The 21,278-nt window shown below is 37.8% G+C and overlaps 1 protein-coding gene across 2 annotated transcripts in view; it reads right to left on the minus strand.

Annotated features, from left to right (window-relative positions):
- Window positions 1-15,531, minus strand: part of LOC149562853 (very-long-chain aldehyde decarbonylase GL1-1-like) — a 131,251-nt gene extending 115,720 nt beyond the window's left edge. The window contains exons 1-9 of one of the 2 annotated variants that reach the window (XM_089823928.1): window positions 15,203-15,372; window positions 14,779-14,996; window positions 9,843-10,078; window positions 9,294-9,513; window positions 8,954-9,081; window positions 8,536-8,798; window positions 8,197-8,304; window positions 7,325-7,531; window positions 7,123-7,233 (exon numbers count right to left, since the gene is read on the minus strand). In XM_089823928.1, coding sequence (XP_089680054.1) covers window positions 7,123-7,233; window positions 7,325-7,531; window positions 8,197-8,304; window positions 8,536-8,798; window positions 8,954-9,081; window positions 9,294-9,513; window positions 9,843-10,078; window positions 14,779-14,996; window positions 15,203-15,262 — 1,551 coding nt within the window. In that variant the 5' untranslated portion in view covers window positions 15,263-15,372. Of the gene's footprint in view, window positions 1-7,122; window positions 7,234-7,324; window positions 7,532-8,196; window positions 8,305-8,535; window positions 8,799-8,953; window positions 9,082-9,293; window positions 9,514-9,842; window positions 10,079-14,778; window positions 14,997-15,202 lie in introns of both variants that reach the window. The other variant, XM_089823929.1, reaches the window with a different exon arrangement.
- Between the last annotated feature and the right edge of the window lie 5,747 nt (window positions 15,532-21,278).

Below are 21,278 nucleotides of genomic sequence, written 5' to 3' on the forward strand. Positions count from 1 at the left end.
TGTTTTTCAAAGAAGTGGTAAGACTACATGGTCTTCCAAGGAGTATAGTTTCTGACAGAGACACTAAATTTGTGGGGTATTTCTGGAGAACCTTGTGGAAAAAGTTGAGAACAGACTTGAAATTCAGTTCCACACATCACCCACAGACTGATGGCCAAACAGAAGTGGTAAACAGAAGTCTGGACAATTTGCTGAGATGTTTAGTTGGGGATAAGCCCAAGGGGTGGGATTTGATTCTACCACAAGCTGAGTTTGCTTACAATAACTCTGTAAATAGGAGTACCGGTAGATCATCATTCCATATTGTATATGAAAGTAGCCCAAGGATTGCGACAGAATTGAGGAAGATAGAGCAAGGGGAAAGGACAAATGCCTGAAGAATTTGCTGAACATATCAAGCGTCTACATGAGGAGGTTCAAGCACACATTACCAAGATGAATCAAGAGTATAAAGCTAGAGCTGATCAAAGGAGAAGACATAAGGAATTCTAAGTAGCGGATCTAGTCACGGTACACTTATGAAAAGAAAGATTTCCAGTCGGTACTTACAACAAGCTGAAAATGAAGAAATTTGGCCCCTGCAAAATTCTGAAGAAACATGACTCAGGAAATGCATATGAGGTGGAGTTGCCAGATGGTATTCACATTTCTCCTATTTTCAACATTGCAGACTTAACAGAGTATCATGATGATGGTGCAAATGAGGAAATGATGTTAGAGCCATGTCAAATTCTTGCTTCTAAGAAGGAGGAGATAGAAGACATTCTAGATCATTGTGTGGGTAGGAGCACTAGAAATAGGCAGTATGAACAGTATTTGGTCAAGTGGAAAGGACGGCCGATAGAGGACTCAACCTAGATTTTAGCAGCTGAGGTTTCCCATTTGGGATTTTCTCTACCATTCATAAAGTGACAGGGTCACTTTTCAATCTACCCTGGGTGTCTAACGCAGGAGCATCCAGAGGTATAAGGGCAATCTTGGGTCACCCAAAAAAAAAAAAGTACTTAGACTTTGTTTCTGTTTCATGTGTTTTCATTTCTGGATACCCATTTGGGTCAAATAAAGGTTCCAACTCTCACAGTTCCACTATCAGTGTTCTAGGATAGAGTAATTGAACACCTTGGGATACGTGTAAATGCTAAAAAAATAGGAGTATGTAATTGAGCCATCATTTTGGTGAATTAGTAGGTGTAAATTGGCTAGATGAATGTAATTGCAATTTAGAGCATTCCAGAAAAAGAATCAGGTCAAAAGGCCCCACGGTTTGAAAGTTATCGCAGTTTTTCAGTTTTTGGAAACCTCCTAAGAATGCTTCAAAGTCAGGTTAGGGGCATTAAATGACCTCAAAAAGGGACAAAAAATGGGAGACAAGCAAAGCTAGTCCATAGGGCTATAGAGCGCTTTGAGAGCTTTCTGAAAATGTAAACGGTTCGTCAATCGGAGCTACGATTCAAAAGTTATGCCTCCCGAAAGTTCAGTTATCATTTCTGGATTCTTCTAGATTTGCACCAACTTCTAACGCAGCTTCTAGAGCCTTCTACTTGGTCGGTGGATGCCTACTAGCACTTTCTAGAATGTACTCCTAGTCCTTAACCCTCTAGGGTCTATTTAAGGACATTTTTGGCATTGTAAAAGGCAGTTCAGAGTGGAAATTGAGAGGAGGTACCAAATGGAGAAATTATCTCCAATTTTGTGCTATTGTAAGCCCTTAGGGCATGTTTTGAAGTCTATTTTCTCTATACTGAATGCACTAGCTTATTTCCACAGTTAATACAATTTCCCTTTTCCTATTGTCTCCATTCTGTGCTTGGGTTGTGTCCCCATCAGAACTCCATGAAAGAAATTAGTAGTTTGAAATTACTCTATCCAACAAAATTAGATCAAAAGTTCTCTAAACATTTATGTTAAAAATAAGATAAAAATTTGATCACAAGTGGTCACAAAATTTGTGTAGAAGAAAAAATCATTGTTACAAAAAGAATATAGACAAGAAGAAAAAACACAATTAGCTTTTTGAGCTTCAATACATAACCACCATTCTTTATCATCAGTCAAAAAATGTCAGAGATAGTAGAGAAAAGATGGATTATTTGCAAACAAAAAGTTATTTTAAAAATCATAAATGTAACATAATCACTAATAGTTTATGTGTTTTCATACATTAATGATTGTAACATAATCACAAGTTGATTGGAATGTGTTGTTATTATTCTATAGTTTCTATTGGCTTCAACAACCCCAAGTTTCTATTGGGACACCTTCCTTATGTTGAACTAATTGAGAATCAACTCTTGGTTTAACCCTCCAATTGTCATACAGTACAAAATGTTGACTATCATAGAATTCCTTGTAGGTCTCCTACTCTGATTTTCTAGACTTAGATTCCTCTTAGGTTGAAATCTAACTATTCTATGGGTAGATTCAAACACCCTTTTGAAATTTATTTAAGACTCCAAAGCCTAGTTCCTAATTCCATTCCTGTAGCACCTAACCCATGTTGAAACCCGTGATTTCTATCGGAATAACAGAGTGCATAATAGACCAAAAGCAAAAAATGGATGAAATTGGCCCCAGAGATGCTTTTTGACCATTTTTAGGTGATTTCACATAGTGCATAGAGACTATAGTGTGTACGTACTATATGAAAACACATCACTCTCCATCCTCCCTACTCTCTCTCCTCCCTACTCTCTCTCATACCCTACCCTCTCTCTCTTCCTACTCTCTCTCCCCTCTCTCATCCCTTACACACACTCTCTCCCCTCTCCCATCCTTTACACTCTCTCTCACTCTCCCTCTCCCACTGCCTACTCTCTCTACCTCTCTCACCCTCTCTCCTCTACCATCCACTACTCTTTAGATCTCTCATACACACTCTTATTCCCCCACTCTCTTCTCTCCCATCCCCTACTCTCTACATCTGTCACACACACTCCCATCCCCCCTATCTCTCTCCCTCTCCCTCTCCCACTCCCTCTCCTACTGCCTACTATCTCTCTCTCAAGTTCTCTCTCTCTCTCCCATCCTGTACGAGCTCTCTCTACCACCACCTACTCACTCTCACACTCTCTCCCATCCCCTACTCTGTCTCTCTTACACACACACTCCCATCCCCCCTCTCTCTCCCCCTCTCCCACTGCCTACTTTCTCTCCCCCATCCCCTACTCTCTCTCTCCTCTCCCATCCCCTACTCTTTCACACTCTCACACTCTCTCCCATCCCCTACTCTATCTCTCTTACACACACACTCCCATCCCCCCTCTCTCTTTCCCTCTCCCACCACCTACTTTCTCTCCCCCATCGTCGTACTCTCTCTCTCTGCCATCCCCTACTCTCACACTCTCACACTCTCTCCTACCGCCTACTATCTCTCTCTCCCTCTCTACTCTCTCTCTCTCCCCCATCCCTTACTCTCACTCTCTCTCTCCCATCCCCTACTCTCTCTCACACTCTCCCATACCCTAATCTCACTCTCTCTCCCATCCAGTACGACCTCTCTCTGCCACCACCTACTCACTCTCACACTCTCTCCCATCCCCTACTCTGTCTCTCTTACACACACACTCCCATCCCCCCTCTCTCTCTCTCCCTCTCCCACTCCCTCTCCCGCCGCCTACTTTCTCTCCCCCATCCCCTACTCTCTCTCTCCTCTCCCACCCCCTACTCTCTCACACTCTCTCCCATCCCCTACTCTATCTCTCTTACACACACACTCCCATCCCCCTCTCTCTTTCCCTCTCCCACCACCTACTTTCTCTCCCCCATCGTTGTACTCTCTCTGCCACCCCCTACTCTCACACTCTCTCCCATCCCCTACTCTCTCTCTTTCATAGACACACACACTATTATCCCCTCACTCTTCTCTCCCATCCCTTACTCTCTACATCTGTCACACACACTCCCATCCCCCCTATCTCTCTCCCTCTCCCTCTCCCTCTCCCACTCCCTCTCCTACCGCCTACTATCTCTCTCTCTCAAGTTCTCTCTCTTCCTCTCTACTCTCTCTCTCTCTCATCCCTTACTCTCACTCTCTCTCTCTCCCATCCCCTACTCTCTGTCACGCTCTCCCATCTCGTAATCTCTCTCTCTCTCTCTCTCTCTCTCTCTCTCTCTCTCTCTCTCTCATCCCATATGAGCTCTCTTTGCCACCACCTACTCTCTCACACTCTCACACTCTCTCCCATCCCCTACTCTCTAGATTTGTCACACTCACTCCCATCCCCCCTCTCTCTCCCTCTCCCACTCCCTCTTGCACCACCTGCTATCTCTCTCTCTCTCTCTCTCTCTCTCTCTCTCTCTCTCTCTCTCAAGTACTCTCTCTCCCTCTCTACTTTCTCTCTCCCATCCCTACTCTCACTCTCTCTCTTCCATCCCCTACTCTCTCTCACACTCTCTCCCATCCTCTCTCTCTCTCTCACCCCCATCCCATACGAGCTCTCTTTGCCACCTTCTACTCTCTCTCAAACTCTCACACACTCTCCCATCCCCTACTCTATCTCTCTTATAAATAAATACACATTCCCATTCCCCCCCTCTCTCTCTCTCATAGTCCCTCTCCCACTACCTACTCTATCTCTCTTACACACTTCCATTCCACCTCTCTCTCCCTCTCACTCCCTCTTCCACCACCTACTCTCTCTCTCTCTCTCTCTCTCTCTCTCTCTCTCTCTCCCATCCCTCTGCCATTACCTACTCTCTCTATCTCTCTCTCCCCTCTCTCATTCCCTACTCTCTCTCTTTCACACACACACACACACACACCTATCCCCATCTCTCCTCTCCCATCCCCTACTTTTTCTCTCACTCGCTCACCCTCTCCCACTGCCTACTCACTCTCACTCTCACTCTCACTCTCTCTCTCTCTCCTCCTCTCTACTCGCTCTCTCTCTACTACCCCCTACTCTCTCTTACATTTTTACACTCTCTCATATCCCCTACTCTCTCTCTCTTTCTCTCTTACACACATTTCTATCCCCCCTCTCTCTCCCTCTCCCACTCCCTCTCATATCGCCTACTCTCTCTTCCATCCCCTACTCTTTCTCGAGCTACTCTGTCTTCCCCCTCTCCCATTCCATACTCTCTCTCTTTCACACACATGCACTCCCATCCTCCTCTCTCCCACTCTTCCTCTCCCACTCTGTCTCCCACTACCTACTCTCTCTATCCCCCATCCCCTACTCTCAATCTCTCTCTCCCAACCTGTACTCTCTCTCACACTTCCTCTCTCTCCCATCCTATACTCTCTTTGCCACCTCTACTCTTTCTCACTTTCTCTCTCCCATCCTGTACTCTCTCCCCTCTCCCATCCCCTACTTTCTCTCTATCTCTCTCTCACACACACATAGCCATTCCCATGCCCCCCCCCCCCCCCCCCCCACACCTAGTTCTCTTTTAAAATTTAGGTATTGATAGTGCGTGCGCACTATAGCGCGCACGCGCTACTAGGAACGCAAAGTTCAATAGCTCGTGCGCACTATTGAAAGTTTTGCATTAAACCCAAGCCTAAGGCTTGGTTTTGCCTTGGAGATCCAACCCAAGGGTTTGGAGTTTATAAACAAGTCTGAGACGTGTTTTCTAGCAAACATACCAAAAATGATTGCTTTTTCTTGTGTGCTCCCCTTCAAAATTTCTCGTGGTTGGGTATCGATAAGATCATGTTACATAGCATTATAGATCTTTGTGTTAGCTATCTAACCATATAATTTATTTTTAATTTAAACTATTTCAAACCTTTTATCTATAATTTCTTTTGAATGTATGTTTATTTTTTGTCAAAAATCACCATATACTAATTTGGCTATAGATTTTAGCTTGTTCATCTAATTTTGCAACTAGTTTTTTACAAACTAGACTCCATTCTACACACTTTAAAAAAAAAAGTTTTGATTTTAAATTAGTTTTCAATTATTTCTAGAGGGAGCACACAGATATTTCACGTTTTTGGGATGTGTATAGTTAAAAAATTTATTTAAAAAAATACACATTATAAAATTACCCGAAAAATTTGGGACAAACTACATAGTGTTAAGTAACTTTTGACTAGAGCGATTAAAGAATTTCAAAAAAAAAAGGTCAAAATTTTGAGAGGGCCACACTTTGTACTGTGTTATGCTTTTTTGGAATAAACAGTACCACTTTTTGTGACCCCTTTTTTTGAGGACCTAAAACTAAACCATTTTGAAAAAAAATCAGTAATTTACAAACTAGATTCAAAGGACTACTACTTTTATTTTTGTCATATCTTAAAATTTTCAGCATAACTATCTTCAAATTCTTGTTGAAGTTCAAAATTTGTAGATTTCAAGAAAAAGGTGTCCACTTATACCCTCTTTTTGGCACCACAACTTGGTGCACTCACCCAGACACCATGTGCTAAATTAGAGTTGTTTACTTCTGTGTTGTCAACATGACAACTCATAAAAGTACGCAAACTCCTAAGTGCCAACCTAATAAATAATAAAATAATGCATTGACCTAAGTAAACTTAAGTAAAGTGTAAATAGTGAATACTTATTTAAGGAAGCCATTAAAAAGTTTTGATTATGTAGAAGGGTTTTGCTTGAAGTTTTTCTTATCTCAGAATTGATGTCTTTTTTAGCAGGTTTGTGTTGTGGTTTTGGCCTTGGTGTTGTAGCATTTGGATTTCTTTGCTTATTCTCTTGTTATCTCTTGTTGTTTGGCTGCTGATTGGCAATGTCTTAGCTCTAGACAGTGTTTGGAATAGAATTTTGGGTCCTTTCCAAACCTCTTGGCTTGGATATGCTCGATCTTTTGTATAAACTGTTCAATACCTGTTGTTTTGGATCCACTTTGATTTTTTGTATAAGATTTCAGACACCTTCAAAACCTATTGTACCCCTAATAAAAACATACTGCATTCTAGTCATCACACCTCACACAGATGACATTTTTTATTCTAATATGATTAGTTTCCACGAACATTTCAAAAGAATGTGCCAAAGGCACCTGGTTTAGAAAAGGCTACTCAGCACCCTAGCAATATTAACAGGCGGCTAGTCTTTCAACATGTTTCTTTAAAGGAATAAGATTAGAATAACTTTTCTTTTGAAGCTGTAGAGACAAATGGCGATCTAATCATTTGATGGAGTTGACAATGCTTACCTTGCATCTACTGCCCGCTTCATATGTGGAGGAATGAACCAGATAATCTCTGTATTCAGCAGGAGCTTCATTTCTAATTGCTTTAAAACGTTCCAGTGAAGCAGTAAGCATCTGCCAAAATGTGAAAAATGTTATCATATTTATCATTCAGTTGTACATTACACTTCGGTAGAGAATGATTTCAATATAGAAGTGATCTCACCAAAACTGTGACTTTCTTCCTACAGAGGTAAAGAGCAATAGCCTTGCCAATTTTGGATGTTGATCCGGAGAGAAACACTTGATCAACATTTTCTGGAAGTTCATGTAAAAGTACAGCTGCTGTTAATGTATTTCCATGCACAACTCTAATTGACAGATTGGGATTCCTCCTCACAAACAATTCGCCTCCTCCATTCAAAACCTCATTCTGCACAAAATTACAGGAAATCCGTGTAATGATATCAGTTTTCTACAATCTACAATGCTGCTGCTTGTTTCTAGATTCATTGTGTACGTGTTTATACATCAATGTTTTGGTTTACACTCTCTGATTCATCACAACAATGTTCCCAAAAATCTTCCCGATGATAAATCATTAAATATGCTCCAAAATACTGATGAATAATGATGAATAAAATGTATACAATCAAATCCAATAACGACATCAAAGAACAAAAATGCAACTTAATAATATTCTAATACAAAGAGAAAGGTTCTGCTCGCTAAACGGTTTTATGTTTTTTTTGCATTTCTCTTCATCTAATCATTGGGATGTTTGTCTATTCTTGAATTCTCTAAGGGCCTGTTCGGTTGTTGGAATAGGAATAGAAAATTTGGAATACCTTTTCTATTCTCCATTTGGTTTGTCAAATGGAATAGGGAATAGGACTACATATTCCCATTTTACCTCTAGAGTCTAAAATGAACTTATGTCCATTCCAAAAAATAGTTGTTATCGGAATAGCCATTCCTATTCCCAATATTGCATCCCTATTCTCCATTCTTATGCCTGTAACCAAACAGATTATAATAGATCATAGAATATGATTCAAAATATTGATATATAAATAAAAACACGGCACAAGATAGCACCTTAGTTAGAGCTCCAAGTGCAAAGACTTTCACTCCTAATCTATCTGCATCCAGGATTGCATCCTCTATAAGTTTGTTAATTTGCTTCTGTCCAAATGGGAGGAAAAACTGCACACCCAATATATTTTATATCAAATTTCTTTTTCAAACCTTGGGATGAAGAACATCTATGATAGGTTTCTATATTGCTATAAAGAAAAAGCTAGAAACTGATCATTTTCATTTGTGGTTTATATATTTTTATCTTTTTGTAACTTTAATAATTGAACTAGATGATGTTTGAGAATAGTTACAGTTAAAATAATGCTAAAAAACAAATATCATGATATGTTTTATTACCTGAAAACCTGATTTCGCTAAACCCCAAGTCTCCACAAAAAATGATTCATTTATATGATACTTGCAAATTGTTTGTGCAGATGCCAAAAGTGATGCAATTGGAAAACCAATCCAGACTAGTGGCAAGCAGATCCACAGATACCATTCTGTATAAGTAAAGGGCCTTGCAGAGAATGTTCTCCCGATATAAGGAATATGAAGAGTGTGAATGTGGTGCACCAAATGACTTAAGAACACTGTATTTGGAACTTTCCTCTCCTGCCCTGCATCCAATATGAAGAAAAATTATGTCCGCTTAGATATTCTATATTCTAACAATCCAAAAACATCAGCAATTGACCAAAAAACTAAGTATTCTATTTTTACTTAGGATTACAGACTTGAGTTGTAGTTAATTAAAATTCAGTCACACGCCCACCTTGGGTTCTCAACTTTGAATGGAGGATGGAGGACTCCTTTGTGTTCATTGTTCCTCCAAGATAGTCATAGAAAGGCATAAAGAGGCAATAGTTGCAATCCAATTTAGTGTGATGGATAGAATGGTACCTGAGATGAGTAAAAGATTATACAAATTAAAAGGTCAGCAAATATTGAAATGAACAATATCACATATGCTGATCCATTATCTAGGTTTACATAGCAGTAATTTATGATTACGATTTAAATTATTATTATTTAATTCTGCCATGAAATTTGATGAAAAATGCCAATTGATTACTCATGAAACCAGCTCAAACTTAATGGACGAGTCTACTTACGAGGGTGTGGAGATAAGATATCTAAGGAATGGTAACTTGTCAAAAAGCCAAAGGGGAACCACCTCAACATTTGAATGTTGCATAAATTTGAGGAAATCAAACCCTAGAAGATACACAAAAAACATGCCAATGGATGCCTCTCCCATGGCAGCTGCCGCACCAATTGGAATGCTCATCAAAGCCACCATTACCAACTGCTCCAAGAAACTTCTTGTCCCACCTGCGATTAACATACCATATTAAAATGTTAAAACTAATAAACTGTGGGCTGCAAGAAAAGATTTTGCAAATGGAGTTGTGACGAGGATGGGTTTAACGATGGAGTAATGCTGATCCGGTGTTTCACCTCTGTGAGCATCAACTAGATCTAATGAGTGCTAAATGTTCCATTTATTCTCATGAGAGATGGGTTCGTGTTAGTCACTACTCATGAAACATGGATCAATAAGTTTGACTCAAAAACTACACAATTAAATCTTAATAACAATATCACAATATTAAACTAAATTTGAGCACAACATGCCTGATTTGTAACTAAGCTTAACTTACTTGTAGAAGGTTCAGTTCTAATGGATTGATGATGAAGATAATGATAATTTTGGAACAAATAACTCTTGTGAAAGGCCCTATGAGAATAGTAGTAAAATAGTTCTGTAGGGCCCATATGCAACAACAAAACTGTTAAGACCCCTCTGGAGTTCCATATAGGAAGTATTCCCACAAGCCCAGGGACCAATTTGTGCCCCACTGTTAACAGCCATGCTTGTAATATCACATAGTTGTCCCTGTAATTGTAAAAACAGAGCAATTTAATAAATTAAACAACTAGCAATATGAAATAAATGATAAGAGTTCAAAATGCTTTTAGATTTGGTTTTTAGTGGAAAAAAGGTTGAGTAGTTGAGAATCTTTTAAAAGTAGTTATAGCATTTAATAATTTAATGTCTAAAATTTCTAATAAAACTATATTAGTCATTGTGATTTTAAAGTTGTTAGTTGTGATAATAACTAATAATTTAATGAAATGCACTCTTTAGATTTTAAAAAGTAAAGAATCATGTTTGAAGAACAATCAATAGCAATGAAATAAAATCAGTTTTTAAACTACAAATTGATTACATTAATTTTGATGATGGATCATAGAGCGTCATGATATTAAAAATTCTAACACAATCCAATCCAGAATCAAATGCTATGAATGCTTGAATTGTAGAAATTTAATGTCTACTATTATAGATTCTTTTGAATTTTTAAGGAATGACAAACTATTTAATTAACTTATTCTTATATTTTTACCATTTTAAAGAGATAGTTTATTAATTTATTTTTTAATAACAATATTTGTTGACATGTCTTAGATAAACAATTTTAAAAAAAAAAAAATTAAGCAATTTTTAAAAATTAGATTGAATTTTGCATATATATATATGTGAGTGTGTGTGTGTATACATACATACATACATGTGTATGCATATGCCCTAGCGACATGATTAGAAGTTATTTATACACTAAAATTACTTTAGATCAAAAGTTACCATTTATGAGACATTTCCATATTGAGTTTAGAGCCATGTTTCTATGATGTAGTTTATTTGTTTTCATGTATAGATTTCTAATCCTACTAACCCATCTTAGGATTACTTGATGATGTTATTGTGGAGATACTTGTTGTATTGATTGGTGATGCAGGTGTGTGCAAAAGCAGGTACTAAAAGCCTCTATATTATCTATTAATTCGGAGATTTTAGTTTTGTGATTGAAAGTCTCAATATATGTTTATCTGAGTATATATGGGTGCACACACATATATACCTCATTAAATGTATAGATGTGTGAGTACGTCAGTGGTTGGATGTGGTTTCTTGCATAATCATATTGCAATCTTTTTAATAAAAAATGAAAGAGGAAATAAACAAAATGTTTAAGAGAGATTAAAATGTTTTAGAGATTAGAACCTAAAACCTTCCACCTTTCAATCTCACCCATCTAGCTCTTCATGAATCATAAAATGGATTTTAACCAATGTGTTTATTGAAAACTATGTTATAGTTAAAAGGTCTCAATTCTTGAGACCTTGACCTCTTAAGGATGATCATAGAGACTTAACCATTGTGCCAAATGAATTCTTTAAGTAAGGACCTTGTTGTGACATAGATAACCTAGTAGTTAAACTAGAGGTTTAGCAAAACAAAAATAATTATTAATTAAAGGCTCATTTGTTTAATCAAGCCTTAGGGAGGGTGTCGGTTGCAACAAACTCAACTATTTAGAAATGACATCTTCTCCCTATAAATTAGGCCTTCCCAACAAAAAGAAAAGGGGAGGAGATTAAGGCAAAAGAAACTATAGTCCAAACATACAAGAAGCAAAATAGGAAGAAAATTAGCACACGTTTGGAGAAAACCAAAAGGAGAGGAAGGCTAGATCAACACAGATTAGGGATCGCGGAAAGGCACAACCCAAACAACAACAATCACCACCCCCCACTTGCACCAGGAAATCAAGTAGGTCTTGTTATCCCATTTTAATTTTAAAATCATGAACAAGTAAGATCAAATCAATATTCTACTGTTAAATATACAAAAGAATCTCAGCATGTTGTGCTCGGGATTGAGGATGATTGCACTACATGATTGCTTGTGATGAAGTTATGTGTGTGGGTCATATTTAGATAAGAATGCTAGGAGTTGAATCCCTTGACTAGGAATGACTGTGAGGGTTTTAGCTTGGGATCTCAGCCCAAGGGATACTGGAAAACCCTCCTCCATCCAAATTCAATTCATAGCCTTCTTTATATTATTTTGAGTTTGCTGGAATGAATGCACATGAAGACTGCACATATGCATAGTTATACTAAGCATATGCACAACCTTGCATTTAACCCCTTCTCTCCACCTATTAGTACAAATGTGCCACTCTGCCTGATAAATGTGCAGTTGCATTGAACAAATGAGCAATTATATTGAACAAATGCACAATTTTGCTTGACATATGTACGACATAATGGAATGGGTGCACATTTATATCGAACAAATGCCCAATTATGCTTGATGTATGTAGGACATAATGGAATGGATGCATGATTATAAGAAATAGATGCATTGTTTTACCATTTTCTTGGTTTTGTGGCTCATTGTTCAATATCTTGCAGTCAATTTTCTCCGTTGGTTGATCCTATTGGCTTTGTTTATGTTACATGACTTTTCTTAGATGTCTTGACTTGTGTAACTCTACATGGCTCATATATTAGGTTTGGAGTAGGGTAGAAAACCCTAGGTGAGTGGCTCACCATAGGTGTTGGGGCCCAGAAGTGGATGCTGAAGGATCCTATGCCTAGAGACCAGTGCCCTACATAAATTGGCTCTATAAGTGAGTTGGATAATAAGTGATAACATAATAAATGAGTGGGTTGGGCATGGTTTTTACATATTAATAAAGATTAAGTTGAGTATTGTTGGAGTAATCAAAGAGGGGACAATCTATGTAGATCATGGTCCCTAACTAAAGGGAAGGATCCCAACATTACTAGGCCATGCATATTTCATTGGAGTACTTAGGGAAAATGCATTCTATGTGGTAGGATGATCTTTGGCTTGGGAGAATGGTCCCAACACTATGGAAATGCGTGATGATACTCACCTAGAGATGGTTGAATCTCTCACTCTCACTTTTGGTCATTTTGGTTCTTTCTCTATTTTGGTTTGGGGTTGACCCCAGGTCTATCCTTCAATCCTTTGGATCATGGTTTTGTATCCTAGGTCGAGGGAATGGTTCCTATGGTTACATGTGGTTGGGTGGCAAAACAAGAGGTTTGTTCATGGTTTGTATTGGAGTTCTTTCTTGGAGAGATGCTTGGATGATGCTTGAAGATATTTAAGGATGTTCTTGTTGCTTGCATTGATGTAATAATGAAAAAGGGGATTTAGATTGATGCATTTAAGAGAAAAATCCATGTTTTAGGTTGGGTAGATAAGAAAGGAATTTGGTATATGGGAAACTTGTAAAGTAAAAGTACAAAAACCGTTGTCTCTCTTTTATAAAATACAAAATTATATGTATATGATGATGATTACTTATGTTATCATTTGCTTTATGTAAATCATGCTAATTTGTACTAAAGATCTTAATGTATATCTTGTTATAGTTGATGTACATGATTATCGTCATTGTAAGATTAGATCAATTAGTTACGACATGGCAATTGTGTTTTGGATTTAAGAACTATATAATCTTCATGACAATAACACTAATGCATGGAATAACTTAAGCGATAAAGAATGAAAGTTAAGGGAACTTGAATAGGATTTTACACCTATGATTAAGTAAACTTAGCAATTAAAAAATGTTTAAAATATATATTTACTTATCAAACTTATCAACTTTGGCCTATTCTTTTGGGTTCCCTTGGAGGGGCATTACATATATGTATACATGTGTGCACGTGCGTACACATACACATTTACTTATGTATAATTTAATCAAATTTATTTTTGTTATATTTCATTGTAGTTACCTTTTCTCTTTTCCATAACTTTTCAAAAAACATGTTCATTTGGTATTATATTTGACGATGTCTTTTTGAAATATTAATTATAAAGGATTATAAAACAAGGTATTGTAAGAAAAATCTTAGTTGCCAATTCGTTAAACGAATTCAAGTGGGACACGTGAATCGGATCCGTAGATTCATGATTTTTTTTCCCAATTATGATTCGTGTGTGTGTGTGTGTGTGTGTGTGTGTGTGTGTGTGTGTGTGTGTGTGTGTGTCGGTCTGTGTGTGTGTGTGTCTCTGTGTGTGTGTGTGCGTGTGTCTATGTGTGTGTGCCTGTGTGTGTGTGTGTGTGTGTGTGCGTGTGCGTGTCTCTGTGTGTTTGTGTGAGAGAGAGAGAGAGACTAAAAAAAAAAAGAGAATTATATATATTTCTAAAACTAAATCATTTCATAGAATGAATCTATCATTCTAGCATGGATCTACGAATCTAGTATACTTGATAATTGATATATTTTCATGATTATAAAGAAAATCAACACATTCACATTGAATTGCTGGATTACAAAATGAAATTATGATCCATGAGGATCCTTAGGTTGTGGCTTGGATGCTTGAGGATTTGGACAGGATCTTTGATCCTGTCATGGATCTGTTAGGATCCGCCGCACGAATTTAGATCCGGATCAGATCCGAATATGGATCCGACCTTGACAACAAAGAAAATAATAATAATAATAAATTGAAATTTCTAAAATAAGAAGTTAAGACACTAGAAATTTTCCCAAAATTAGATCAAACCCAAATCTTTTATTATAATAGATTGAAATAGAGCTGCATTAAATAGGCTAAGTCCAAAATAGTTGGTTTCTATTAAAGAGGAGCGTGTTAAACATGGTTTCTATTAAAAACCAGAAACTAGAAATTAATGTTTCTTCTAATGCAGAGCAGTGGAAAAGCTAACTTTAATCCATGAAATGAATGAGCTAACTAACCAGTGAAATTCTCTATCGACCTGATCGAAATCCACGGAGTTCCAGTGGATTTGATGTCTTCTTGAGAGGAATTCAGCTCTGGAATAAGAGTGCCAAACTTGGTAGAGAATATATCTTAAGAAGGTTATAACAAGAATGTGCACAAACCAATAGCCTTCTCCCCCATTTCCCCATATTTCATCTGCTGCCTTGAACACTAATGGCGCATACAGAAAGTACTACACACAATAAAACAATGAAGTAAACACACAAGAACACAATGAAATAAGCACAAAAAGAATGGAAGATCAAATTACAAAACAAGAGTATGAACACAATGAAACAAATCCACAAGCACACAACAACACAAGAAATAAACCCACAAGAACAAATGAATGGAAGATAACACAAAACAAGAGTATGAGAAATCTAATTGTTTGTTCACCTTGTAGTTGTTAAGCCTCTCCCAAGGCCACCCAAATAAAGGACCTCTGCCGTGCTCCATGACCAGTCTGAACCGATGTTGAAATATGAGTTATGAAGGAAGCAAATTTGATGCATGAAAGAAGCTGAACACAGGAGCTATAAGAGGAAAAGAATCGAATGGTGGGTGTCTTCAACTTTACTGTTAATGTATGAATACAACTTATAGGCTAACAGTCGACATATAGCTGTAAGCTTTAAATTGGATTTAACTACTTCCTCTTGCATTAATCGATTTATAGCAGTTGGAATGTTGTTGAGCTGTACATGAATTGTTAGATGCACATTCATGAGGAAGAATGTGGCTTGGCAGATTGGCTTTTAAGAGCCAAGGTGGTAATTGTTGCGGAACAAGCTGTCGATGTTCAAGAGGTTTGTATAGATTTGTATTGTTTGCAATTAATGCAGTTTGGGAATTAGTTAGTATTATAATTTAAGAATTATGAAGGAAGTTGAAATTCCACCTCAATTTTGTGATATGAAGGAAGCAACCGAAACAAAACACTCATAAAAGGAAATGAACCGAATGGTGATTGTCAATTCTAATCTGTGAAAGCAACATCTAGGCTAACATAGCACATATGGTTGTAAGCTTTAAATTGGGGATAACGAATTCCTCTCAGATCAATCGAACAATGTGGCTCTCACAGAAAATATTTTTATTATGTACAATTAATGCACGTACGGTTTTAGTTGTTTTTTTTTGGAGGGGAAGATGGAAAGTTGTTTTTTCAATTAATTTATTTTTATGGGTCGGGCAACCGGATCAACTGCCCATATTTTTATAGGCGGCCCCCACTATTCTAAAGGATATAATAGTAGGGGCCCATTAGAAGAGTAGGGTATGAGCTATCTAGAATAATTGGGCTATGGGGCAGCTGACTAAGCAGATGTTGATCGACCAGCTAATGCGAGTTCTATGGAAAAATGACATGGCTACCCCATTAGTATAGTAGGGGACTATCTATAGTCTATGGTCTTTGTCTTTGGCTTTGCTGGATCATTTTCTGGTTTTAAGGGGCCTTCTCCAGTTAGTTGTTAACCTATAGGAGATTCAATTTTCAATCGAAACATTCATTGGATTTCTAGGGCCAACATGCCTTGAACCCCACCTAGAGGATACCCAATCCCACCCATATATACTGCACATGGGCCCCAGATAGATCCTCTCTGGATGTTCGACGAAGATGACGGGATAACCTAGAGAAAAGTGGAAATTTAATAATTTTGAGTATAAAGAAAGAGAGTTTGATTGGGTTACTGGGTTAATGACAGAGCCACGATTATGTTACCAATGGGAGGCACCTATAGAGACACCTATGTGGCTATGCAAAAGAGTAAAACCAAGGGGTGGCGACGCACCCGGTGCAGACAGAGTCGTCCTCCCTCCCTTATAACTGCTCCTCTACATCTATGGATATGGGATATCTGGGTGGTGCATGCCAGCAGGGGGCCCCTACAATTCTATGGCCCTACTATTCTAATGAAAAAGAGAGTCGTAGGAAGGCTCGCTCGAGTGCGAGGCTTCGGGCTTAGGGAGCACCAATAGCTAGTCAGAGTGTACTATTATAAGTCTCTGTAGGTGCTTGTGCTCTCTCTGGGGCCTTTAGAATAGTAGGGTGCCCCTTAGAATAGTAGGGAGGCTGGGGTTCGAATCCCATGCCTATGCAGTAATCTAGAAGGGGGGCCTTTGCATGCATACCCCACAAGCAAAGAGATAGATATTACTCCACCCAGTCTCCTCGTTACCTTGCATGCAAACCTACCTCTGCATGAGTGCATGCTCCCATCTTGGTCCATTCAATCACATTGGGTTTGAACTAGGACTTGTTTATCCTCCCTTTGACTACTGCATAAGTAGATCCACTTGTTCTTCTTTTGTTTGTTATTATAGTTTATTTGATTAGCCTAAATTTTTTATAACAAATTATGGATGCTCTACTCACAAAGTTCTCAGTAGTTGGGTGCTTGGCCCTACTATTCTCAATACATCTGCCTGTAGAACCATCTCCCATGCCCTTGCATCTCTTACATCTATGAAATAGTGCCCCACCCACTCATACTCACTACTTCTCTGCAGGGTAGCTATGAATGCAACGCTTCTAAAATGGTAGGGATGGGATCCTACATTTCCCCCCACTATTCTATGGTGAGTTCATTTAGGTGGTGTGGGAAGAAGGATTCTCAGGTAGAAAAAAGTGGCAATTCTCAAGCAGAAAAAAATAGTTGGTTTTCTGGTATATGTTTACAGTGGCGTGATACTCGATGTTTGACCCCTCTCTCTATAGTTAGGTATGAACAAAGATGGATTTTTTTCACAGAAAGAAACAAAGCAACTGGACAAAAACAAAGTTTGGATGACTTGCATGTAGATGCATGCTAGCATGCACCACTCTAAGGCCATGCTTCACTTCTATTTTGTTGGGGCATGTACTACTTTATCATCTCAAGAAACGAAGTAGCTTCACTAATCAACGAGTAGCTTGGTCCCAACATGTACAGTAGCTTGGTTTTCCAAAAGGCAAAAGCTAGGTCTCGATCTCGATCAAGAGTAAAGACAACAGAGCCCTTAACAACAAGGACATAGGCTAGAGCAAGCAATATTAGTAGGGCAGTAAAACTCTAGAAAGGGGGGCTTCCCCCACTATAGTGTCGAATGGCTTTATCACCCTACTTCCATAATGGCAGTGTTCATGGGGTTATAAGGCTAGTGAAAGAGCTTGTTCTGGGTCGATCAGAGGGCCCTTATTCATTAGAGAAAAGCACTTATTCATTAGAGAAAAGCATAAGTGGGAAAGGTATAATGACAGACTATCAATAGTAAACAAGGCCCTACTATCTAGCCAAGGGGCGTTGGTGCTTGCGACTCTTTCTGCATCAAGTTTGCAACTTCTTCGGTTTCATGTCCACCTATCGGGTCTGCCCACTCAATCCTCTGGGTTCCCCATTGAATTTTAGGCTTTTGGTGGAACCAATCACCAATCATGACCGATGTGTTCACCAATGTCTATCTACTAGAGTTGAAAAGGAAACAGATAAAAGTATGAAATGTCTAAGATCTGACAGAGGTGGAGAATTCACATCAAATCAATTTTAGATATTCTATAATGACAAAGGAATCAAAAGACAAACTTATGCAACCCACCCCACCCCACCCCACTATTTTAAGGCAAGGCAAGCAACCTGGGCTACTCAAACCTTAAGCTCTTGAAACTACACCAATGGATCGTGAAACAATGCCCCCTCACTACTTCTTCTAATACTTACTACTTCATATGGATGGGAGTACGAGGGTGAATGAACAATATAAAGGTAGGGATCGATAGGATAGTCCCACTTCGGTGTAACCCCAAGTGTGGCTCAGCTTCGAATGTTTGTAGGCACATAACTATGGGGCATAAGCTTCCAGTTGGTTTAGTAAGTATGGATCCGCAGCTTGCGAGAAAGCAACACAATGTGTTGATGTTTTAGGTCAGTAAAGACCATCCCCAAAAACTAAGTGCTTGAATATGTAGGCCCTCGATAACCCTAATAAATTGTTTACTACCTGGGGGTGGGGCCTTTTGGACCTTCCAATTCAAATATATTGTCCCTATTGCATCTAGTTCCATTCATAAGGTTGAGATGTCATGAGGTTGTATTCTTTCTTGTTGCTAGCCATGAGGAGGTGTTAGCCTTAGGCATCCTATTATTTGGTGGGCCCACTAACTATTGACTCTTATTACTTTAGCATTGAAGAAAATTTCAATCCAATATGCATGCAAATGCAAGGCCCTCCACTTGTCAATTCTCGGTTAAGAATTCCCCGTGAAGTGCTATGGGTATGATCTTTGCTCTGTGTGATTTATATATAGGGGGGAAGGGGGGGCCTCACATGCCCCTTAGAATAGTAGGGTGCATCTTTCAGGTTATCGGAATCTATAGATATTGCCCGACTTATTCCATACCCCCCTAACGGGTTAGGTATGGGGTCGAGGAAGGAAGGGAGAAGGGAGAAGGGTTCCTAATAGTTGTAAGGGCTGATGGGGACTGATTAGTTTCATTCTAGCTACTCGGGGGATTGATGCCCATAAAATTATAACCTGAGTTCTATTTAAGCATCTCTCTCTCTCTCTCTCTGAACCTGGTCCATAAGAAGATTCTGATCACATCAATGGAACCTAGGAGAGTTTGCATGGCTAATCATCTGAAAAGATTGAGTCGACACATAGAAAACTACCGATAAGAGTCATTATAGTAGGCATCGAGCTACTAAAGAAACTAATTTAGTTGCATCAATTATTTGATGTTTTGTAGCACCCTTTCATTAATAGTTCTAGGGCTTGCAGACGTGCCACCCTTCATATTAGTGTCAGGCGGTAGAAAACTTTTTTCACTAGTCAAAGGCTGCCGAGACCATTGGCTAGACCCCCAACCTTTGGCCTATTGTGTCAAGTCAGGCCCCCTACTATCTAATGCACCTTATAATAGTAGGGGTACTCTGCACGCATGCAATGGTAGGAGTGTTGTTAGCTAGACCCCCTACCCCCGACCCATTGTGTCGGGTTAGGGCGATGCCTTGGCAAATAGTAGGGGCACTCTACACACACACATAGGAAGGATATAGTTGAGATGATTGGCAATGACCCCTACCCCTGGTGTATTGTGTCAAGTTAGGGTGATGCTCTGCACACATGCATACATAGGCCCCTTCACTATAGTTCTGCCTTATTATTAGATTATTCCCCTACTATTCTATCGCCCCCTACTATTAAAGGGGGAAGCCTCTTACTCTGTCTTTTATGCTTGCTCCCGGCTATGGATCTTTTTTGGGGATAGAAAAGAGGGCAACTATAGTTTAGTTCAGATGTTGTCAAAAGCCAAAGCATTCGATTTGTTGGCCTAGAACCTTATGGAGTAGATTCAGTTACCAAAACATAAGATAAAGATTCAGTTTGAGTTAGTTCTTCACTCGCACCAAAATTAACGAATGACCCTACAAAGTACCCTTAGTAGTTTTTACCCAAGTGACCCAACAAGCATCCTACATCACCACCACCATTTTACTGAATTATGTATAGAGAGAAACAAGGTTGATCCAAAATGAATTAACTAGATTTAGTATGCACAAAACTAATATAATAATAAACTTATTTATTACAACACAATTCCTTGAGTAGTTTGAAACAATATACCAAATTTTAGACTAATGTTTTTGTGGCAACATAAAAAGTAGCATACTTGTTATAGACACTGAAGTTGGCTCCATTCATATTCCTGGGAAATTGTTTTGTTAGAATATATAGTCCACTAATATAATTGAGAGGGGTGGGGAGGTGAATCAATTATCCAACTAATATCACAATTAGCAACTTTAAACAATCTTAAGGGTATGTGTAGGATCATGGTGTGCCAAAAAGTGGCGATGTAAAAAAAATAGAGTTTGAAAACGTCTAAAAGTGCTTCAAAATCTGCTCTGACTTTTTTTCACCTATCCAGGTACCAAACCTGGAAAGCAAGGCCGAGCCTTATCGGATATCCGATAACTAACATATTAATATTATAATAATATAATAATTATAATTATTATACTATAATATAATAATAATATTATTATATTATAATAATATAAAAATATTATATTATAATAGTATAATATATAATATAATATATTATTATTATTATTATTATTATTATTATTATTATAATATTATAATATAATAATATTATTATTATATTATAATCGTATAATATTATACTATAATAATAATATTATATTATAATAATAGAATATAATATTTTATATTATAATATATAGTAATGTAATATAATATATATAAAATATAATATAATAAAAAAAAAGTAATATATTATAATATAATATATAATAAAAAAGTATAATATATTATTTATAATAATATAATATAATACATTATAATAATATAAAATAATAATATTATTATATTATAATAATATAATATAATATTTTATATTATAATATATAGTAATGTAATATTATATATATATAATGTATTAAAAAAATATAATATATAATATTG

The sequence above is a fragment of the Cupressus sempervirens genome, chromosome 4 (genome assembly GCF_028749045.1).
Source record: "Cupressus sempervirens isolate cs-2001-9-10 chromosome 4, ASM2874904v1, whole genome shotgun sequence".
Classification (NCBI taxonomy): domain Eukaryota; kingdom Viridiplantae; phylum Streptophyta; class Pinopsida; order Cupressales; family Cupressaceae; genus Cupressus; species Cupressus sempervirens.